Source organism: Nannobrachium achirus, assembly GCF_963921795.1.
Source record: "Nannobrachium achirus genome assembly, chromosome: 11".
In the NCBI taxonomy this organism is placed as follows: domain Eukaryota; kingdom Metazoa; phylum Chordata; class Actinopteri; order Myctophiformes; family Myctophidae; genus Nannobrachium; species Nannobrachium achirus.
The window spans coordinates 20,634,278-20,654,013 of record NC_137820.1 but is presented as its reverse complement, the minus strand read 5'-3'; the positions used below and the strand labels follow the sequence as shown (position 1 = coordinate 20,654,013).

Below are 19,736 nucleotides of genomic sequence, written 5' to 3'. Positions count from 1 at the left end.
TTTCATAATCAACACTCTGTGTGAGGCCCATGTTGTCGATCTTTCAACATATTTTAATTTTATTCTGACAAAAACTTTCTTTAAAATTACACAAATATTTGTGACTCTTCCTGATACTATTTTCTATGTAAACCATACACATTTTTTCGGTTTCATCATTAATAAAGGTATGATTTCTCACTATTTGGAATGTCACACCAGATGACTTAGTGTCACACCAGATGACCATATCTTCATGTGTCAAAGCAAACTGTGTTTTAACCTACCTATTAGTGAGTACTGAACTTTACTGATTGATTAAACAATTACCCAGGAAAAACAGCAACAGTAAAATTGCTTTAACATTAAATAACATGGCCTTAATATTTCTGAACAGGATAGTATTGTTGGGCCTTAACATAGGATAACAAAGAATTGTAGTAGTAGATGGATGATGAGGATGTGCACAGGAATGCTGCGCACACCTAAGTCTTCTGCCGGCCCACGGCAGAAGGATCTTAAAGAGACAATAAGGTGCATAGCCACACTGGGAGCCAAGGCAACATTTTATTAACACCAATTATTGGAAACAACTCAGCATTCAGGTGTATTACTTTTTTCCGAAGTCTCCTGAACTTGAACACAGCATTTTGAGTTGAACAAATTTATTTACGAATCATGTCGTTACACCACATCTCCACTAGCTAAAGAGTGCTGGGTTGTGCAACTCCGAAAATAGCTGATCTACAAGCTCTCGCAGCACAATGCGTTGAGAGCTTGTAGATCAGCTATTTTCGCTATGTTTGTCTCGGGTCCTACCTTACCTCATTGTCCAGTCCAGTGAGTGAAAGTACAAAAGTATTAGATTAGATTAGAATAGACATTTAGACTGCATTGTACATCAGCCAGTCACATTTGGTGAGGGTATCTAGACATTTAGACTGTATTGTACATCAGCCAGTCACATTTGGTGAGGGTAGCAAACCGTTTGCCCTGTTGCGGTTCTGCTATGCCACAGACAACTTCCTGCTCTTTGTAGAAAATGCAGTCTCGCCCCTTTGGCCAGACAAAACCATTTTTCATTTTTCCAAGTTGATTCATGCAGTTTATCTCTAGCCCCTCCTTATTAATGGTAACAATCTGCCCCACATATGGCTTTCCCTCATATTTGATTATGACAAACTGTCCTTGTGTGTATTCATCTGAGGAGGTGTCTGAATCCTCAGCTTGGGCCTCTCCAATAGATGCACTTGTGTCCAGCACCTGAGTAGAAGACCTTCAGGAGGAGACATTTAAATGTAATTTATTTGTCAGGTAGATTGTTTTTAGTAGTAAAATGTAATTACTAGCAAGTCCTCAAGTTTGCCAAGTATGTTATACTCACTGAGCTCCGGAAGCTGTTTTGGGCCTGCAGCTGACCTGGGAAGGGGGCAGTTCCGCAGATGGGCCACCACTTAGTTAAGGAAGAAAAGGAATGAATGGATGACATAAGTTACTTTATTGTCATTAAACAGGTACAATTACAGGTATCATAAAATTGGCAAAGAGAATGATTTAGTTATACTTACTCATCACTTGTCTTGTCACCTGGCACCTCAGCCCTGGAGACTTGGTCGAACTGTAATTTCCGTGGGTTGTGACAGGTGCAGATCTGAGGAAACTGGCAGAAACAACTCAGGTCTCTGTAAACTATCTTTCCCGGGAAGATAGAAAGAACCTGGTGCGTAGTGCTGATGCCAGTCACTGGACGCACTGATGGAGGGACCATTTCATCCATGTTGGATATCTTCTCTTCTTCGATCCACATGACAGTGACTTTTTCAGAGGACTTCTGTAAATACTCACACAGATCCCTCGGTGTTTGTAGGTCACTACTGCCTCCGAGGACATACATGTCTGCCTTACGCTTCAGCACCCCTCCCACACCATCAGGTGCGCCCTTTCCATGGGAACGCTCTGAAAAGTTCCAGGTGACCCTCTTGAATCCCCATGTATAAGGAATGCTGCTCATGAGGAAGCAGTTTGTGCGATTCCGGTTACCACCCATTTTCTGTTGTCAAGTGTCTTATATTAACTGCTTATAACGGATAGTTATTATAAAGTGTTACCACAATATAAGGTTTAGGTTTCTGTGAAGGGGTTTCTGCTCTGTCTGATGAATTTGCTCACCGAATGAAGCTAAATTAAATTATGTAAAAATGTTTAAAACGTTGTTTTAAACATGTTAAAATGTTTTAAATGGACAAAAGAAACATGGGACTTGTTATTTATTGTTATGTCTGTAGGAAAATACAGTATATATCATCTGGTGTGACAATCAAGTCATCTGGCGTGACAAGCAGATATGTCAGACCAGATGACGAAGTGTCACACCAGATGACGTTTTCTGCATTTAGGACTACCTTGAGGCTACCAGGTACACATTAGCATGCTAACAACATGCTAGCTATAACAAAACAACCTAGATTTACATGTAATTATGACCAAAGTTTCAAATAACTTTTGCTTTATTAATGAAAAAGGTGTCACACCAGATGACATCCAGAAGTGCCACACTTGTCAAAGTTTCAACAAGATGGCATTTCATGAAAATGTTAAAATCATAACTCACCTCAGACACCTGTCTTGCAGTTGTGCTGGGAGTGCTGAATAGCCTTACAGAAGAAGGACCTCTCTAGCCCAGTAGGTGTCCAAATTATTGCCTGTTTAATTTTTCCAAACTAGTGTCACACCAGATGATTTTGGTTTGGGGGACAAAATCTTTTTGATCAGAAATGACTGAAAACATTATGCTTGGACTTTGAAAAGATATAGGCTCACAAATAGACATTTTTTTTGCCTAAATTCATTTTTAAATGAATTTTAGCAATTCTTTTTCTTAGTTTTATTCAAGTTCCCACTTTGAGAAACAAGGTCGGGACAGTCACACCAGATGACATTTACCATGTTTGGTTGAAGATTCTGAAGAAATGAGGAATGAAATGTTTTAATCTTGAGTAAGTTCACATAAAGCTTAATGTCCTGCACAATATTCAGAAGGTTTTTGACAAATATATTTTTTATTTATACATGTTTGACACCGAGGACAGCGAAAACGCTACGTCACGTCACCCACCCATATATAGGCCGATACAGATCCATCTCAGAAAATTATAATATTGTGTAAAAGTTCATTTTCTTCTGTAATATAATTAATTTGTTTAAACTTTCGTGTTTTAGATTCATTGTGCATGCAGTGAACTATTCAAAAGCAATCTTTTTGTTTTAATTAATTATAATATTGTGTAAAAGTTCATTTTCTTCTGTAATATAATTAATTTGTTTAAACTTTCGTGTTTTAGATTCATTGTGCATGCAGTGAACTATTCAAAAGCAATCTTTTTGTTTTAATTAATTATAATATTGTGTAAAAGTTCATTTTCTTCTGTAATATAATTAATTTGTTTAAACTTTCGTGTTTTAGATTCATTGTGCATGCAGTGAACTATTCAAAAGCATTTTTTTTTTGTTTTAATTTTGATTTGTATGGCATAGAGCTCATGAAAATCCAAATTTCAAAATATTAGAATATTCCACACGACCACTCAAAAGAAGGATTTATAATACAGAAATGTCAAACTTATAAAAGGTTAATTTATGCACTCAGTACCGTACTTGGAATGGAATACTTTTGGACTAATGTCTTCATCGATGGGGCATGGCATGATGATCAGCCTGTGGTACTGCTGAGGTGTTATGGAAGCCCAGGTTTGCTCTGACAGAGGCCTTAAGCTCATCTGTGTGGTTGAGTCTGGTGTCTCATCTTCCTCTTGACAACACAACACAGATTCTCTGTGGGGTTCAGGTCAGGCCAGTTTGCTTGTCAGTTAAGGCCAGTAATACCATGGTCAGTACACCAGTTACTAGTAGTTTTGGCTCTGTGGGCAGGTGTCAAGTGCTTCTGGCTAAAGGAAACCATCTGAATGAAGCTTGTCAACCTACAAAGCACAAAAAGTGCTCTGAAATCCCCGGGTAAATGGTTGTCTTGACTCTGAACTTGATCAAACGGTGTGGGCAAAACCAGCATTGCATTGTATTGCTGGTGTTGGTCCACTTTGAATAGTTCACTGCATGAACAATGAATCTAAAATATATGAAAGTTAAAAAAAATATATATATATATATTACATAAGAAAATTTACTTTGAACACAATATCCAAATTTTCTGAGATGGATCTCTGTGCGCACACACACACACACACACACACACACACACACACACACACACACACACACACACACACACACACACACACACACACACACACACACACACACACATTAAATTACGTTTTTTTGTATATGAAATATAAATATGTGTACACGTACATAAACACTTTAAATTATATTTAAAAAAGATATCACACACATGTACGTTTCAACAAACCTTTATTTATGAATAACAAATAAAATTACAAAAGATTAAGAAAAACTATATATAAGCATTCCATTGCAAAAGTAGATAGATCAAAATAGAAAACGCACTGTTCATATTTAAACAACTACATTTACACGACACATGATAGACAAAAAGGCCTGAGAGTGTGCTCAGAACACTGGTCTGAGGAAGGAGCGCTTGTTGGTTTGTGGGGCAGGGATGCCCATCAGACCTGGTCTCTTGCCTGAGGCCTGGGTTCGACCTCCAGAGCTGGCTGACGATGACCAGGACTTATTGCTGCTGCTTTGTCCTCGGCCGTATCTACAAGGAGGAGAAAAGCAAGGGAGAGGAGGGGAAGGTCCTTTTAGCTGAAAGGAGGTAATGACACCTATGCTATAATTCCCAGTGGTGGAAAAAGTACTCGCATAAGTATTCATATAAAGATCTTTTAGGGCTGAAGTGGTTAGTGAGTTTTGTAATAATAATCGAAATCTACAACGTAACTCATGTTTTAACATAATTGTAGTGGAGTAAAAGTAGAATATTTGCCTCCGAGATGTAGTGGAGTAGAAGTAAAAGTATTTCACAGAAGAGCCTCTGGCCTTTGTTATGTTGCCTCTGGTTATAGAAAGCTAATTTATGAAGTATGACACAAACAGATGACCGTTACCCCTTAGAGCCAGTGCTCTTGCCGGCGAAACCCTTTGTTTTCTTGGCATTCTTCGTGTAGGGAGCTTTTTTCCGCTTCTGTCCTCGTCCGGTCTGGTTGCCGAAGTAAGTGGATTCGGAATCGTCCTCTTGATCATTGACACCATCCATATCTATCCACCCCATAGGAGCAGTGCTGATCTTCTTTTCCTCTGCAGAAAGGGTTCAAAACACACTGTTTTTACAGCTACAGCAGACGTTTGCCCAGGACTCAAACTAGTGAAAATAGCAGATCTCCAAGCTCACAAGGCGTTGCTTCGTGCCGCGCTGTGAGCTTGTAGATTGGCATTTTTTTTTATTATTATTTAGAAAAACCATTGAATTTGGTTTTAATTAATGAAAAATAAAATAAAATAAATGCATTTTTTGGGGATATATTTTTATTTTATTTGAAATGATTATTGTAAACAAAATGTAGGAGACAAAAAACTAAAGGGATGTTTACTAGTGACCCCTAAAAATGGGCCACAGCCCACTGTTTGGGAAACAGTGCACTACAGTATGCAAATCAAAATCTGTCATTTATTGTTCATAGACCCCATTTATAATCAAAACCAGTGAGCCTCAACCATCCTCACCTTGTGGCTGCCACTCAGCATATTTCTGCATGACGTCTATGACCTCTGCACCATACTTCTCCAGTTTGTCTTCTGTCACGCCGTCAATTTGCAGAAGGACTTCACGGTCAGAGGACAGCGAATCTGTTCACAAGAAAAGGAATGATTTCAACTGTCGATGAAGGATGTAGACTAGAGGATAATAATTTGGTCCGCACTCCTTTGCGGTACTTGTCACTGTATATTATACAATGAAATGGTGGTAATTGCATTTAACCCGTCAAGTATCAGGAGCAGTGGGCAGCAGTTAGGGGTTAAAGGTCTTTCTCAGGGACACTTTAAGATTGTTAAACAGGAGAGTATTTTTTGCAGGTCTTTGGTGAATGCTACCCAGGTGAATGTTAAACTGGTCGGACCAACGGTGCTTAATCGAGATTTGCTTTTTTGATACACTAGGACTGAAAGACCTACAGAAAACACTCTCCCGTTAAAACAACACCATCTATGAGTGAGAGCATACTATGTGACATGAGGGCTTGAGAGCTTACCCGCTATCTTTTTCAGGGCAGCAGTAGAGAAGATATTGAAGTAGTGGATGCCGAACACCTTGCCCAGCTGCTTGCACAGGTCAGTCAGCTCCTGTAGACACTTCTGAACCATCTCCTCCCTCTTGGATACATTCTTGTCCCCACCGTGTCTCCTGATTGTGCTGGCGCTCTCTGTATCACAGAACTCCACCTAGTGTGGAACAACAGCCATGGAGTATTACTCCACAGATAGTACATAACAATAGTTGAAAGTGAGTGTGGCTTGGCAAAAAATATTTTAGCAAATGTTGTCCAGCGATAAGTATAAATTAGCCTTAAATCGTATGTATTACTGAACAACGATGAGTACCTGCATGCGTCCTGAGAAAACGTTCATGGCCTGGGGTCCGGCTGAGATGTAAGCCACAGCCCCGCCTTGGTTGGTGATGTACAGGTCCTCCATGAGGATGTTGTCCAGAACCATTTTCTTGAATAAACGGTCAGCGTTGTGCTTGGAGTACGCTGCTCCGACACCAAACAACCCAGTCTGGACCTTTGCTGTTTTAGACCCTGTCAGAGAGAAGACCAAAACTAAATTAGCATGTTAAACGGCACATTTTTAAAAAGCCCTGCCGTTGGCATGCATTTATATTAGTAGTAGTACTATAAGTGTATCACCGACGAAGATGTCCACAAGCATGTTTAGAGTCAGTCGGGTCTGCTGAGCCGTCCTGCCAAATCGCGCTCCAACTTTCTCACAGTTATCCTGGACGAACTTCACAATCTTCTGTGCGACTTCAGTCACATTTCTCATCTTGTATTTCTGTAAACAGACAGGGATCATTCCAACTCCCACATAGGTTAAAGTGTAAATGCTCTTGAAAGACTTTTGCATCTGCGGTGATGCTACTGATTTAGGGAGGGTTCTCTTACGTTAGGTCTGGCACAGTTGTCACAGATGACGTCTGGATGGTCCTTGCAGTAATTAGGGTTGAATCTGAGCTCACCAAAGTAAGCGAGCAGCTGTATCCTCCGGCACTCCATCACATTCTCACAGAATTGCACCATGTGGTTCAGGTTACTGTAATGAGTTGATTTGGAATTGCTGTTACCATCTTTGTCCACTGTGGATAAACAGTGGATATTGAAGAGGATATTATGTCAGTACAGATAACAATATATAATTTCTTAATACGCACAGCAAAGGTTTGGTGTTGTATTTTACAGGGAGGCAGTATTGTGGAAAATATAATGCCAAAATAATACACACTACTGTAGGTCACTTTACAGTTAACAACCTATCCAAACAAATGTTGCATGCCAAAATATTGGAGCCACATACTGCTGAGGATTCTCTTAATACGGATAACGTCGGAGTAGGCATAGAACAGAATGCAGTGAGAGATCAGTCCATCTCTGCCTGCTCTCCCCGACTCCTGGTAGTAGCCCTCCACTGACTTGGGGAGAGTGGCATGGATCACATAGCGGACGTCAGGCTTGTCAATGCCCATGCCGAAGGCTATGGTGGCACAAATGACCTGTAAGAAAAGGATCAGCACATTGAGTTGAATGTGATGTGACTGTGTGTGTGTGTATGTCATGGGGAAATTTCCCACAAAAAACTGTATGAAACTTGAAAACAATTCAAAGCTTTAATGATGCTGTAACATCAAAGAGGTCATTTCACCTGACAGCCATCCTGATTGATCCACTTGGTCTGCACGTATTCTCTGTCTCTGTCACTCAAACCAGCATGATAGGACAGAGCCAATATCCCTGCCCTCTTTAGACTCTCGGCCATCGTATCACAATCATTTCGGGACAGGCAGTACACTATGCCGGAGTCACCTATAATGTGCAGAGGGGAGATTGCATAAATAATTGTAATTTATTTTGATTAACTGTTTTTTAACTGAGAACTTTAAAATGTTCTCCCCAATAGTCCTTGTCCCTGCTGACCCCTACTGTTTGTCTAGAGAATCACATTTTCTGCTCCACTCCTGAAGTTGCCAGCTGTTTCTTTGACTGAGTATTGAGTACCCTCCCCTGCTGGCTTCACACCCGTGAACATGGCATATTGTGTTGACTGGAGGGCCATTCTAGAGGCTCTACGGAGGTGGTGGCAGGTAGTTACCACCTTGACCTCCCGGATGACATGAATAGAATACTGGTCGTTGTGGGCAGAAAATGGACATAGTCTAGTCATGCTATAATGAGACCCGTACGTGGATAGTACTTCTTGATCCAGCCGATGCAGTCCTCATCTACCTTCTTGGGCTTCTTAGGCAGGACAGAATACCTGAGGTTAGTTCGGTTGAAACTCATGGTAAATCTGCAAACAAAATGAAGAGAGGCATATCAATTATTGTTTGATATTTGGTTTTGTGCATCATTAAACCACTAGTGTGGGGTGGAGGGGGAGTTACATACAGCTGTGGTCGAGGCATCTGCAGCTGGTGGAGGATGTCTTTCTGGACACGCGGAGTGGCCGTGGCTGTTAGGGCCATGATGGGAACTGCAGGGAACTTCTTACGCAGCTCATGCAGCTTCTTGTAGTCCGGGCGAAAGTCGTGGCCCCACTGAATGAAAATTAAACACAACAGATTTTTATTGACATTTGCTTTCTGCCAGAAGTTAACAGTGAGCAAACACCTTCATGAGTGGGAACACACCTGGCTGACACAATGGGCCTCATCGATAACAAAGCGGGACAAAAGGCCTCGATCAAACAGGTTCTGCAGCGCAGAGAGCAGCCTGTTACTTGCGCTCACCTTGGGGAAAGAAGAAAACAATTTCAGGACCGGGTCTGGGTTGAGCCACAGCAACTACGATTTCTAAAATAGCTTTAAAATGCAACATTTAAATTGACAATTTCATTCAAATTACGTTTTGGTATTTACAAGTTCGGGAACTCAACGGTAACAATATCTCTCACCTTCTCAGGAGTGACATAGAGCAGTTTAATGATGGGGTCTTTCTTGGACATCTGCATGTAAATATTTGCCGCCTCACTGTCACTCTTGTCACCAGACAGACTTGTGGCTGGGATCTAAAAGGTGCAGGGCATCAGAAAAATAAAATACATGCAAGTATGTCACACGTGTCATTGCACACTGTCTTACTGATACGTGACAGGGAGCGGTAGGGACAATGCTTACATCCAGAGAGGTGAGTTTTTGGACCTGGTCTACAATGAGTGATTTGAGTGGAGAGATCACCACAGTGACTCCTGGTGACACACAGGCAGGTAGCTGGTAGCACAGGCTTTTCCCCCCACCTGATGAAGAGCAGAATGATGGAGAACTTCAGACATCTCACACCTGTTCATATCACAACTGTGAACCGTGAATAGCTTCCAGTATTATTAATGAATCTATCCAGCTATCTTGGTCACTATTCCTGTGACCTTGGCTTACCTGAAAATGGGGATAGGAAACTGAAACAGACATTAATTGAAATACACAGGGGTTTCAGACAGTGCAGCAGGACCTGGACCTACTACTGTGGAAGACTGACATTAGTGCTCCTCCAAGAGAACTTAGCCTTCCACCTTCCACCACTTACTATTTGAATGAATAAAGAACATTATCACTACACAGCAATGGAGGGGCTATCCCTAAAATGGTTTTGTAACTTTACCATCCCCCAAAGTATTCCGAACATTAATAAAGAGGACCCTGTAGTTTGTTTTCCTGTACAGAAATATGACAGACAACCAAACAATGCAGCTGCAGCTAATAACATTCATAATGGGTGTGTTAGATTTAGGTGTAGCCTGGTAAGTGAATTCACATTATCATGAGCGGTCTGGCCCCAAGCACAGTGTGGGAGTTTAACAGAAACCAAAAAGTTGAGACAATCAGCGTCTGCACTCAGGGCCCTGTGATTGACAGGGCCCTGACAATGCACATTGTCAGTTTGACACAACTAAGTCATCATCCGCAGTAACTGCTGCAGTTTTCAGGTTTAATTCATCATCCGGCTACAATAGCTCCTACGTCTTTCCCATATGTACACAACTGTATTACAGTCAAATGTATGTTGTAAATGTACCAACCTGTAGGCATCAGGATGAATGTATCCTCTCCCAACATAGCAGCATTGATGGATTCTATCTGATTGAATCTAAATTGATTGAGACCGAAGCGCTTGTGAAAGATCTTCATCATCTCTGGTGAATGGGGAAAGTTGAACCCTCTGAAGCGATCGTGGGCCGGGTTATGGAAAGTGGGTTCTGTAATGTGGGACACAGAAATTAGACTATGGCTAAGAATACATACAAATACAAGTAAAACAAATAAAGCTAACAAAATGTGTCAATGAAAGGAGACTTTACCAGGGAAGTTGATCTTTGCTGGCTTGGCTGAGGATGCAGGTGTAGCTGTTTTTTTCTCCCATGTGGATTTATTGATGGCTCCTTCTCTGACAGTTTTAGCCACAGGCTTGGACATGGTGGAGCTCTGCGGTTCATCAAAGTAGTCTGGAACTTCTAATTCATCAAAATCATCCAAGTCAAAGTCATCTATGTCAAAATCATCTGGTTCTCTGTTTTGTGCTGATTTCGTGACAGCAGTGGTTTTAGACGTGCCAACAGCTGCTGGCCTTTCAGGCGAAAAGAAAAGACAGTCCTCCTCAGAAAAGTCCTCCTCACGGGATGGGCTTGGAATGCTGGAAGGTGATGGGGGCTTAACTGTTCTCTGCACAGATGTCCACTCCTTGTCCACAGAGTAAACCGACTTGGCAAGACTACTGGGTTTCTTAGCCATGCCAGGGGTTTGGACACCGTTAATAATGCAGTCAGAATCCTCAAACACACTGCTGTTGTAGTCCACGGAGATGACCGAAGATTGCTGGAATGGCATGGTTTTCTTGGAGGACTCCACAGAGAGACACATGGGGGAAGATGCCACTTTGGGAGTGTAAAAAGAAAAGGAAGGCTTTGCTTTCAAGTTTGGCTCCATCACTGTGCTATCTGGCTGCGGCGTCCTGGATGATGTGTCACTGCCAATTGCAAGAATCCTTTTCCTGGGTGTGAAACATGAAATTACAGCCATTGGTAAAACAATATTAACTACATGAACCCTATTGTTACCTTGTCTGGAATCGTTCTAATAGGTGAACATTTGTCAATAATAGCAGATCCTCAGCTAACAGAGGAGATTTAGATTGGGGGGGAAAAGGAGGAAACCAACTACAGTCCCTTGGGGGCCCCGGTCAACAAAGTATATAGTATTTAAGTGGATAAAGTAAGTTTAGTAAAGCACAGTGAAAATATTTAATTTCCAAATGTACACACCTTTGAGCCCTCTTCAGTAAGAGCTCAGCTCCACATGACAGGCCTATCAGTTCGTTGTCAGGAATGCGGTCAACCAGGGCACAAATGGAATCCATGAGAGAGAAGAGTTGTTCATCTGTTTTAAGATAGGAGACTACAGAAAGATGAAGAGCAACTCGGTTAAAGAGATGTTTCCACTTTTTATGTCTCTGTGTGCACTTTGAAACGCTATATTGAATGATGAGCTTAACTTAGCCAAGTTTATCTAAATTCCTGGAGGTTACTGGGATAAAGTAGCATCTCCTCTCAAAAGGTAGGGAAATACACCTTTATCCAAAGATGGGTGGCTCGTCTAAATCTACACATTGTAATTAGTTGCAAAAAGAATAATACAAAATTAAATACAAAATTGATTATATGTGAACGTATACTTTGGAAAACGTAGTTCCGAACTATACTGTAATTCATTTTGTATGAAAAAGTTCGTTAATTACAGTATGAGAATACCCGTTTATGTATATCTGAAAAATATATACATAAACGTGTACATTTTTCATTGCACTAATGGGGATCTGAAAAAAAAAAAAAAAAAAACAATAAACCAGCACTTGCCTCCTTTCTCATTAGCTTTTCGATCAGAGCTTTCAAGTCGTGTGACAGATGCCGGTGTGTTTACCGTCCTGTCTTGGCTTTCAGAATCAACTGATTTCAACCTGTTTGAAACAGAATCAGAGTATTGTCATGTTGACATTTGGCTCCCCGAGTCCCCATGGAATCAATGGGGTAAAGGTCTTTGGTTGCTTCTAGATTATTTCTTGGATCCAGCTTTCAGCTCTGTGAAGTCCACATGGTAATCTACTGAGACTGTATTGACCCTTATCAACTGTACAACAGTTAACTAAAGCAGCATTTGATTTATAACACCTCTAAGTCAGTCCAACAAATACTGTTACTATCACCTTTTTACTCATCTTGACATAAAGATGTTTGGAACAGGATCAGATTCCATTACAATATAGCAGCAAATCTGTGTTCACACACAGATTAGTTAAAATGTTGAATGACTCAAATGTTATTTAGGCTTATATCTGAACGTTCAATTACTTCAATACAATTCATTGTCATAATATATACATCATTTATATAATTTCTATGATTCTAAAACATTATCCTTTGTGCCAGTTTAACAAAAACAAACCTCTCTATAGAAGAAAAGGTCTCATCGGGGATTGGAGATGGGGGAATGAAATCTAAATCATCATCAGCCTCTGACTTGTAATCGTGGTCCATATTTGTTTCATAACTTTCATCGGGTTTACCTACAAGGGAGTAATATAACACCAGAGGTAAGGTGTATTTGCAGCCAACCATAATGTTATGATGTTAAAACACACAAACAAATGTTAAATTATAGATACAGCAGATGGATAGATACCTATACATTGGTCAGCCGTCTTGATCATAGGTACACTCTCCTCTTTGATAGCAGGCTTGGCCATAGGCATACTCTCCTCTTTGACAACAGGCTTGGCCACAGGCATACTCTCCTCTTTGACAGGAGGCTTGGCCATAGGTATACTCTCCTCTTTGACAGGAGGCTTGGTCATAGGTATACTCTCCTCTTCATCATCACTGACACAAGACTTGAGTTTAGCAGGAGGCCGTCGTCTTCGTGTTCTTTTAAGAGGGGAGTCGTCTGGCCCCCACAAATCTGAATCGGAAATTGGGATGTTTCTGCGTGCAGCTGTTGCATCATCCACATTGTGGTCGGGTCCACATGTTTTGATTATAGATTTACTAAATCCAGACTTGTTTGCACTTGCAGTGTTGTTGATCGACCCCGAGGCCAGACTGTCAGGAGAAGCATCTCTGTTAACACTGTCTTTAGAAAATGACGGTGATTCTTTCTTCACAGAAACGTCTGGACTCTGTGAAGCATTTCTGCCCCTGACCGGTGTTTTGATTGGTGTTTCGAAGTCATCATCCCAATCATCCCCTGGGAATCCAAAGGATGCATCCAGATCTGTGAAATTGCTGCCACTGGCATTTGTATGCTGGATTTCAGATGTAGTGGAAGTAGACAGCGGTGGTAGAGAGGGCTTTCTGACTGGAGGACAGTTGAGAGCTGGACTGGTAGAATCCGACTTGCTTTTTGGATTAAAAGTGACGAAGCTGCTGATTTTGGCATGATGACTTTGGGGCTTGTTTGGAAACGTTAAGGGAGATTTTGTTACTGAATTGTTCTGAGGAGTATTGACATTCCTGTTAGCCAAAACATTGGAGTGGTTTACCTTTGTAGAAGATTCAGTCTTCGATGAGACTGATGATGATGTGGACTTCTTTTTAAAGGTAAACGTCCTGTAGAAAGAAGAAGAATCATGAAAACACATGTAGTAATACTAGCTAGATTGTGCCTCTGTGATAATAGTGTGTGTGTGTGTGTGTGTGTGTGTGTGTGTGTGTGTGTGTGTGTGTGTGTGTGTGTGTGTGTGTGTGTAGGGGGGTATGCCTTAAGTGCAATAATTTGCAATTAGACATTGCACACAATGCAGGAGGCAGCAGGATGTTCAGTAATTGAAAACGAGCGCCTCTAAACTCAAACAGAAAAATGATCACCTGCAGGAAATCAATTGACAGAAAGTAGCTCATAACAAGTCTACATGGATTTTTATGAAACAAACTTGACAGGTACAAAGAGGTTAATTCAAGCTTTCCATACAGCTGCGATGTTGGGGATGTTTAAGGTTGTTTAATACAATCAGATCAGGACTATTCTGTTTGGTTGAATGGGCTGTCAATCTAGGTGACAGATAGCATCATAGTATCCGACTTGAAAAAAGAGGAGCATTCAACTGCAACACAAGTAAATGCATGTGAAAATTATAAGTAAGTCAAGTTAAGCAATAGTACTTCCCCCATCAGTGGTGTACAGTAACTAAGTAAATGTACTTAAGTACTGAACTTAAGTACGATTTTGAGGTATTTGTACTTTACTTGAGTATTTCCAGTCTGCAGTACTTTTACTTCTACTCCACTACATCTCAGAGGCAAATATTGTACTTTTACTCCACTGCAATTAGTTGAAAAATGTAGTTACTTACTGTTACTAGTTACTTTGGAAAGCATACATTAACCACTTCCAGCCATGGAAAAATAGCCGTAAATAGCCGTTCTACAAGCTCACAAACGAGCTTGTAGATCAGGGGTGGATTTTTATACATTTGGAAACATTTGAAACGTGATATTGTGCATACTGAGTACTTTTAGTACTTGTATGTGGTATATTTTGACGCCAATACTTCCAAGTCAATTTTAAATCCGGGCTTTTACTTGTGACAAGAGTATACATTGCAGTATTGATACTTTTACTCAAGTAAAACATTTGAGTACTTTTCCCACCACTACTTCCCCCATATCAATGTTACATCAACATTTGGTGAGGCGAGGTTACATCATCAGATGAGGAGGGCAACTCTGTCGTCCAACTCTGTGGAGCAGCACTAGCACAACGCTAGCGTATGGAGCCTGCAGATATAAACATGAATGTTATAACTTAGTGCAACACTTACCCTGGTGTAGGTTTAGCAAAGGACAGCTTGGTCTGAGCAGCATTGTTATGTCTTGCCAGTTGCTCCTGCAAATTGTTTTGTGGAGGGACGGGCATCGTTGCTTAGCCCGGCTAGCCTGGCTTGTAGCCTTATTACAATCACAACAACCTCGGCATAACCTGCTGGTTGCAGCAGCTGACAGAAAATATGCGGGTTTCTTTCTTGCCTGGCAGCTGCCTGGTTGTAGCTAAAACGTCAGCCTTGGCGGGTAATGCTATAAAGAAATGTTACATGTCCACTGTCCTTCAGTCAGAATTCCGTCTTAGCGCCATTAATAACGTAATGTACACACAAACACACAGAGGAGCAGAGCGTTCGTGTTTTGCGCGTAATCGTCTTTAGCAAAAATGATGCTCATTGGCGGAGAAAGAGTAGGCCTGAGAACCGAGGAATGCTGGGAATTGTAGTCTTGTAACCAAAACCATGCAGTGATAGGCCCCACAGCTGATTGTGTGTGTGTGTGTGTGTGTGTGTGTGTGTGTGTGTGTGTGTGTGTGTGTGTGTGTGTGTGTGTGTGTGTGTGTGTGTGTGTGTGTGTGTGTGTGTGTGTGTATACATCCAGTACTGTTCACATGGTGCTCATTCGGCCACATGTTTCACACACACACACACACACACACACACACACACACACACACACACACACACACACACACACACACGCACACGCACACTCCTCTGTGAGAAATGCATCTTGTCAAATTCTTGTATTTGAAAATATAGCCTACTTGGCAATGATTTCAATGCATTTGCAGTATTTCACCAATTTACAACACAATTACGAGAGAAAGAGACAGACAAAGAGATTAATGAATATCATAATTATATTTAGTACATGAAGATTGATCGCGTGGCGATCTACAAAAACACTTGAGACAATATGCCCCTGAGATAGAATAGATTTATTAGCAAGAGGTAATTGGGAAACATACTTTATTTATGATCTATTTGTCCCTTTTTATATAAAATTGGAAAGATTTCTTGACCTGTGGAAACATCGGGGGGATTGAAAGATAATTTTCATACCACTGGGTATTGCTAACAGCAAAATGGTTATTTGTTTATATCATTTGTAAGAGTATGTGTATGTATAAGTGTAGGCTATACAGTATAAGTATATAGTAGTATTCTGTCTGTGAAGGTGTTGCATGCCTGCTACATGAGCTTCAAATGTTTACTGTACATACATAGTAAAAATACAAATATTCACAGAATAAGCACTACGTTACTATATTCCTGCTAACAGAATTGGTTATAGACAGGATTACAGTATAAATGCATTTTCTTTTTCCTCCTATTTCTAAGAAGTAATGGTTTTAAAACCACACTGTTGTAGCATTTTGAGTTTAAGCTTGGATAATACAGTATATTTATACGTTTTCAAAGGATTACACTGCTCCACGTTGAGAAATATGCAGGGTTGCATGTACAAAATGTACAGCACATTTCAGTCAGGTGAGTAAACAACAAAGTACAAAATACTTCCTCGTGATCTTATAAAGAGAGGATCCCTCTCTACTACTACAAAAATAGTGTTTGAATGCTGCAGGCAGAGACCATTCACATACGTTTTATCATACTCTTAAACAGTAATGCATTTAACAGAGTGAGTTACAGTCACGTTCCACAACCACTGGAACAGCAAAAGGGACAGATTGTCTTTTAATTACAGCAGAGCAACAACCTTTTACTCTACAGCAAAATCACTGAACCTTAAAGTACTAACGTTGCTTGTTTTTGTTTTTTTGTTTCTTTTCTCTTTTTTTTTTGATAGTATTATGCTCAGTTTACTTTGAATTGAAATGAGAAGCAAGGGACATTAGGCTTTAACAAAATGAAATCACATAAGGTGTTATAAAAATGTCATGCTCCACGCAAATGTAGCAGCAGAATTCTCTCCTGAGCTCATACCCATCTGACAAGATGTAAACCCTCTTAACCACAGTCTGGTGGAATTATACTTTATACTCTATGATGTTATATTACAATTTATACTCCAGGGTTGGAGAAGTTCTGCTGGTGTGGCCACTTTTTACTGACAGGGTCGTATTGATTTGCAACAAATACATTTGTCAATCAAGTTGGGGCTTAATAAACACTGCTTTAACCACATTGAACCCTAGACTCCCTATTCTGGGGCAAACATTCAACAAAAATAGCAGATCTACAAGCTCACAACAGATCACAACCCGATGCTGCCTGTGAGCTTGTAGCTAAGCTATTTTCAGCAAAGAGATTTAGTAAGGAAATACTAGCGTACCCCGGTCAACTAATTATACAGTATATGGTTTAAGTGGTTAAAGTAGGAGGTGAGCACTAATAATGACAAAAAACAATTTGGGAAACTGGAGTGAGAAACATATCATTGCTGTCGGGCAGAAATCTTCTATCACCATATTTCAACTTGGTGTTTCTTTTTGTAATTTAATGCCCTACTTTGTCATACAAGAGTGTTGCAAGATTAAATAAATAATAACTACACATTGGAACACAGGTAATTTTTCCTGAAGAGTAGGCTATAACTGCTTTGGACATCCGAACTTCCGACCGACTGCAACGATATGCTTTCCTCTAATCATATTGTGGTACTGTCTGTGTCCTTTTACCTGATTTGGTGCAGTTTTAGATTTTCTTCAATGCTACATTAGTTGCAGAACAACTCAATCATCAATAAATTCAAACAAAGAGAATGACTGACAGCACGTGTGCTAATTGAGTATAAAATTTACACAGATGAATCAATGCAAATTGTCATTGGTCACATAGAGTGCACAAGTGTACAAATATAGTGACCTCTGTTATTGTGCATATAATGTCTCCCCTTGAGAGAAATGACAAAATAAAAAGAAATCCCCAAAGTATGTAAGAATTAAGTTGATGTGACCTGAAACATATAAAGTGAAAGAACAAATATTATTTCAAAACAGCTGTACAATGTGTTAGTTTACTCATGTAGCTACTATGTTATGAACAGGGGAAAAAAAGCTGGACCACCATTCTCATCAGTTTGACACTTTGGGCTCAATTCTGAGTGAGGCTTCATACATGCTTTCTTCATCCAGAACAGAGCTCTTATCCAGCAGGTATTGTGCTACCTGAATAGGAGGAAGGAATCATTTAAGCGTGGTAAAGAGCATTTCAACCTGGGCATGTTATTTATAGGCAAAAAAGGTACAAAATGGCAAAAGATCTACAAACTCACAACAACACATCACAATGCAATGTGTTGTGAGCTTGAAGATCTTGAATAAAGTAAGTTATTTATTTACTGTTTAACAACAGGTTAAAGGACCATACAGGTGGTCTGACATGTTTAGCCGACAGTGCCGACGGCTGGTTGCTTAACACTTTTGACCGCTACGGCGATTACGTCATAACAGCCGTAGTCCCACATCACGTCGCCGTAATGTTTTATCTAACCTTGAGTCAATTATTCAGGTACGTTTTATTAGTTTGGAGATGTGGTATGGTATGCTATATGGCCGAAGCATTGAATAGACGATGGCATGTGTTGACTCTGATAAATCTACTTCGTTTTACAAGCAGTGTTGATTTCGTCAACGAAAACTATGACGAAAAATGTTTGTCGACTGTGTTTTTTTCACTGACGAAAACTAAATAAAAACGAAATAAAAACTAAGCTGTGATGACAAAAACTAAGACTAAATATATTGACAATTTCGTCAGCAAAATAAAAACTAGACTAAAACATTAGGGAGGGACTAGTGGAGAAGAGAGTCATTTTATGTTTGGTTGCTCACAGGTGCTGCGTGCTGAAAATAGCCGATCTACAAGCTCAGTCAGTTTAAAATGAGTCATTACGATACCATCAAGGCCTGCCAAAATACATTTCAGTTGACTAAATCAACTGTAGATTTAGTCGCCTAAAATCTTATGATATTTAGTTGACTAAAATTAGACTAAAACTAAAACTTTTCAGGTGACTAAATTATGACTAAAACTAAATTACATTTTATTGAAAAGACTATGACTAAAACGTAATCAAAATTTGCTGTCAAAAACAACACTGTTTACAAGACAAATTTAGCATGGCAAATGGCAAAAAATGTTGGAATAGCGAAGTACCTTTGGCTGATGATCTATCTTGTATGCTGTCTGCTGAAACTGCCGAATTTCTCTGATGATATGGGAAATCTGAAAAGACGGAGAACAAGTAAATCCAACAGAGAATCACAGCACCCAATCTAGTCCTCTCTAGATAACACAATCAGCAAAGCACTGTAGCACATCATACCATTCTCATCTTGGAGAAGTTGACCAAGTTATCTTCTGTGTAGTTTGGCGTCCCCTCCTCAATGAAAGCCAGATCGGTGAGGTACATGCCCAGGTATGGCACACAGGGAGGGTCACAACTAGTGGGAGAAATGTAAACATCATCCAGTTACGCTCCTTATTTGTTTTATTGGTCCGCTGCAAAAGAATATACTTGTGCAAAACAACTCACTTCTTTAAAGCCTCCCTCAGGTTCTTAAATCTTCCCTCTGAGGAGACCAGCTTCTGCAGCTTGTCGATCACTGACTTTGTCTAGAGGATGAGTTGGAAAGGGCATCAGCCACACACACACACACACACACACACACACACACACACACACACACACACACACACACACACACACACACACACACACACACACACACACAC

The 19,736-nt window shown here is 40.3% G+C and overlaps 2 protein-coding genes across 3 annotated transcripts in view; both read right to left on the bottom strand.

Moving 5' to 3' along the window:
* Nucleotides 1-4,390: 4,390 nt before the first annotated feature.
* On the bottom strand, nucleotides 4,391-15,341 carry LOC308294684 (recQ-like DNA helicase BLM). Of its 2 annotated transcripts, XM_080737470.1 has the most exons (22): nucleotides 15,033-15,341; nucleotides 13,755-13,821; nucleotides 12,899-13,664; nucleotides 12,662-12,782; nucleotides 12,076-12,176; nucleotides 11,485-11,617; nucleotides 10,525-11,213; nucleotides 10,246-10,422; nucleotides 9,347-9,465; nucleotides 9,124-9,237; nucleotides 8,861-8,959; nucleotides 8,619-8,767; nucleotides 8,414-8,520; nucleotides 7,876-8,036; nucleotides 7,531-7,726; nucleotides 7,122-7,312; nucleotides 6,867-7,011; nucleotides 6,559-6,758; nucleotides 6,210-6,399; nucleotides 5,683-5,805; nucleotides 5,067-5,256; nucleotides 4,391-4,717 (listed from the first exon to the last, which is right to left on the bottom strand). In XM_080737470.1, the coding sequence occupies exons 1-22, from the start codon at nucleotides 15,125-15,127 to the stop codon at nucleotides 4,567-4,569; spliced, it is 4,284 nt and encodes a 1,427-aa protein (XP_080593596.1). In that variant the 5' UTR covers nucleotides 15,128-15,341; the 3' UTR covers nucleotides 4,391-4,566. The 2 variants fall into 2 exon arrangements, with proteins under 2 accessions (XP_080593596.1, XP_080593595.1); XM_080737469.1 differs by having other exon boundaries at nucleotides 12,899-13,821.
* A 2,732-nt stretch (nucleotides 15,342-18,073) lies between these two features.
* rasgrf1 (Ras protein specific guanine nucleotide releasing factor 1) overlaps nucleotides 18,074-19,736 on the bottom strand; it is a gene marked incomplete at both ends in the record, with an annotated part of 39,347 nt that continues 37,684 nt past the window's right edge. The window contains 4 exons of the mRNA XM_080736106.1: nucleotides 18,074-18,166; nucleotides 19,158-19,226; nucleotides 19,327-19,444; nucleotides 19,537-19,616. Of these exons, the coding sequence (XP_080592232.1) occupies nucleotides 18,074-18,166; nucleotides 19,158-19,226; nucleotides 19,327-19,444; nucleotides 19,537-19,616 (360 nt within the window). The remainder of the gene's footprint in view (nucleotides 18,167-19,157; nucleotides 19,227-19,326; nucleotides 19,445-19,536; nucleotides 19,617-19,736) is intronic.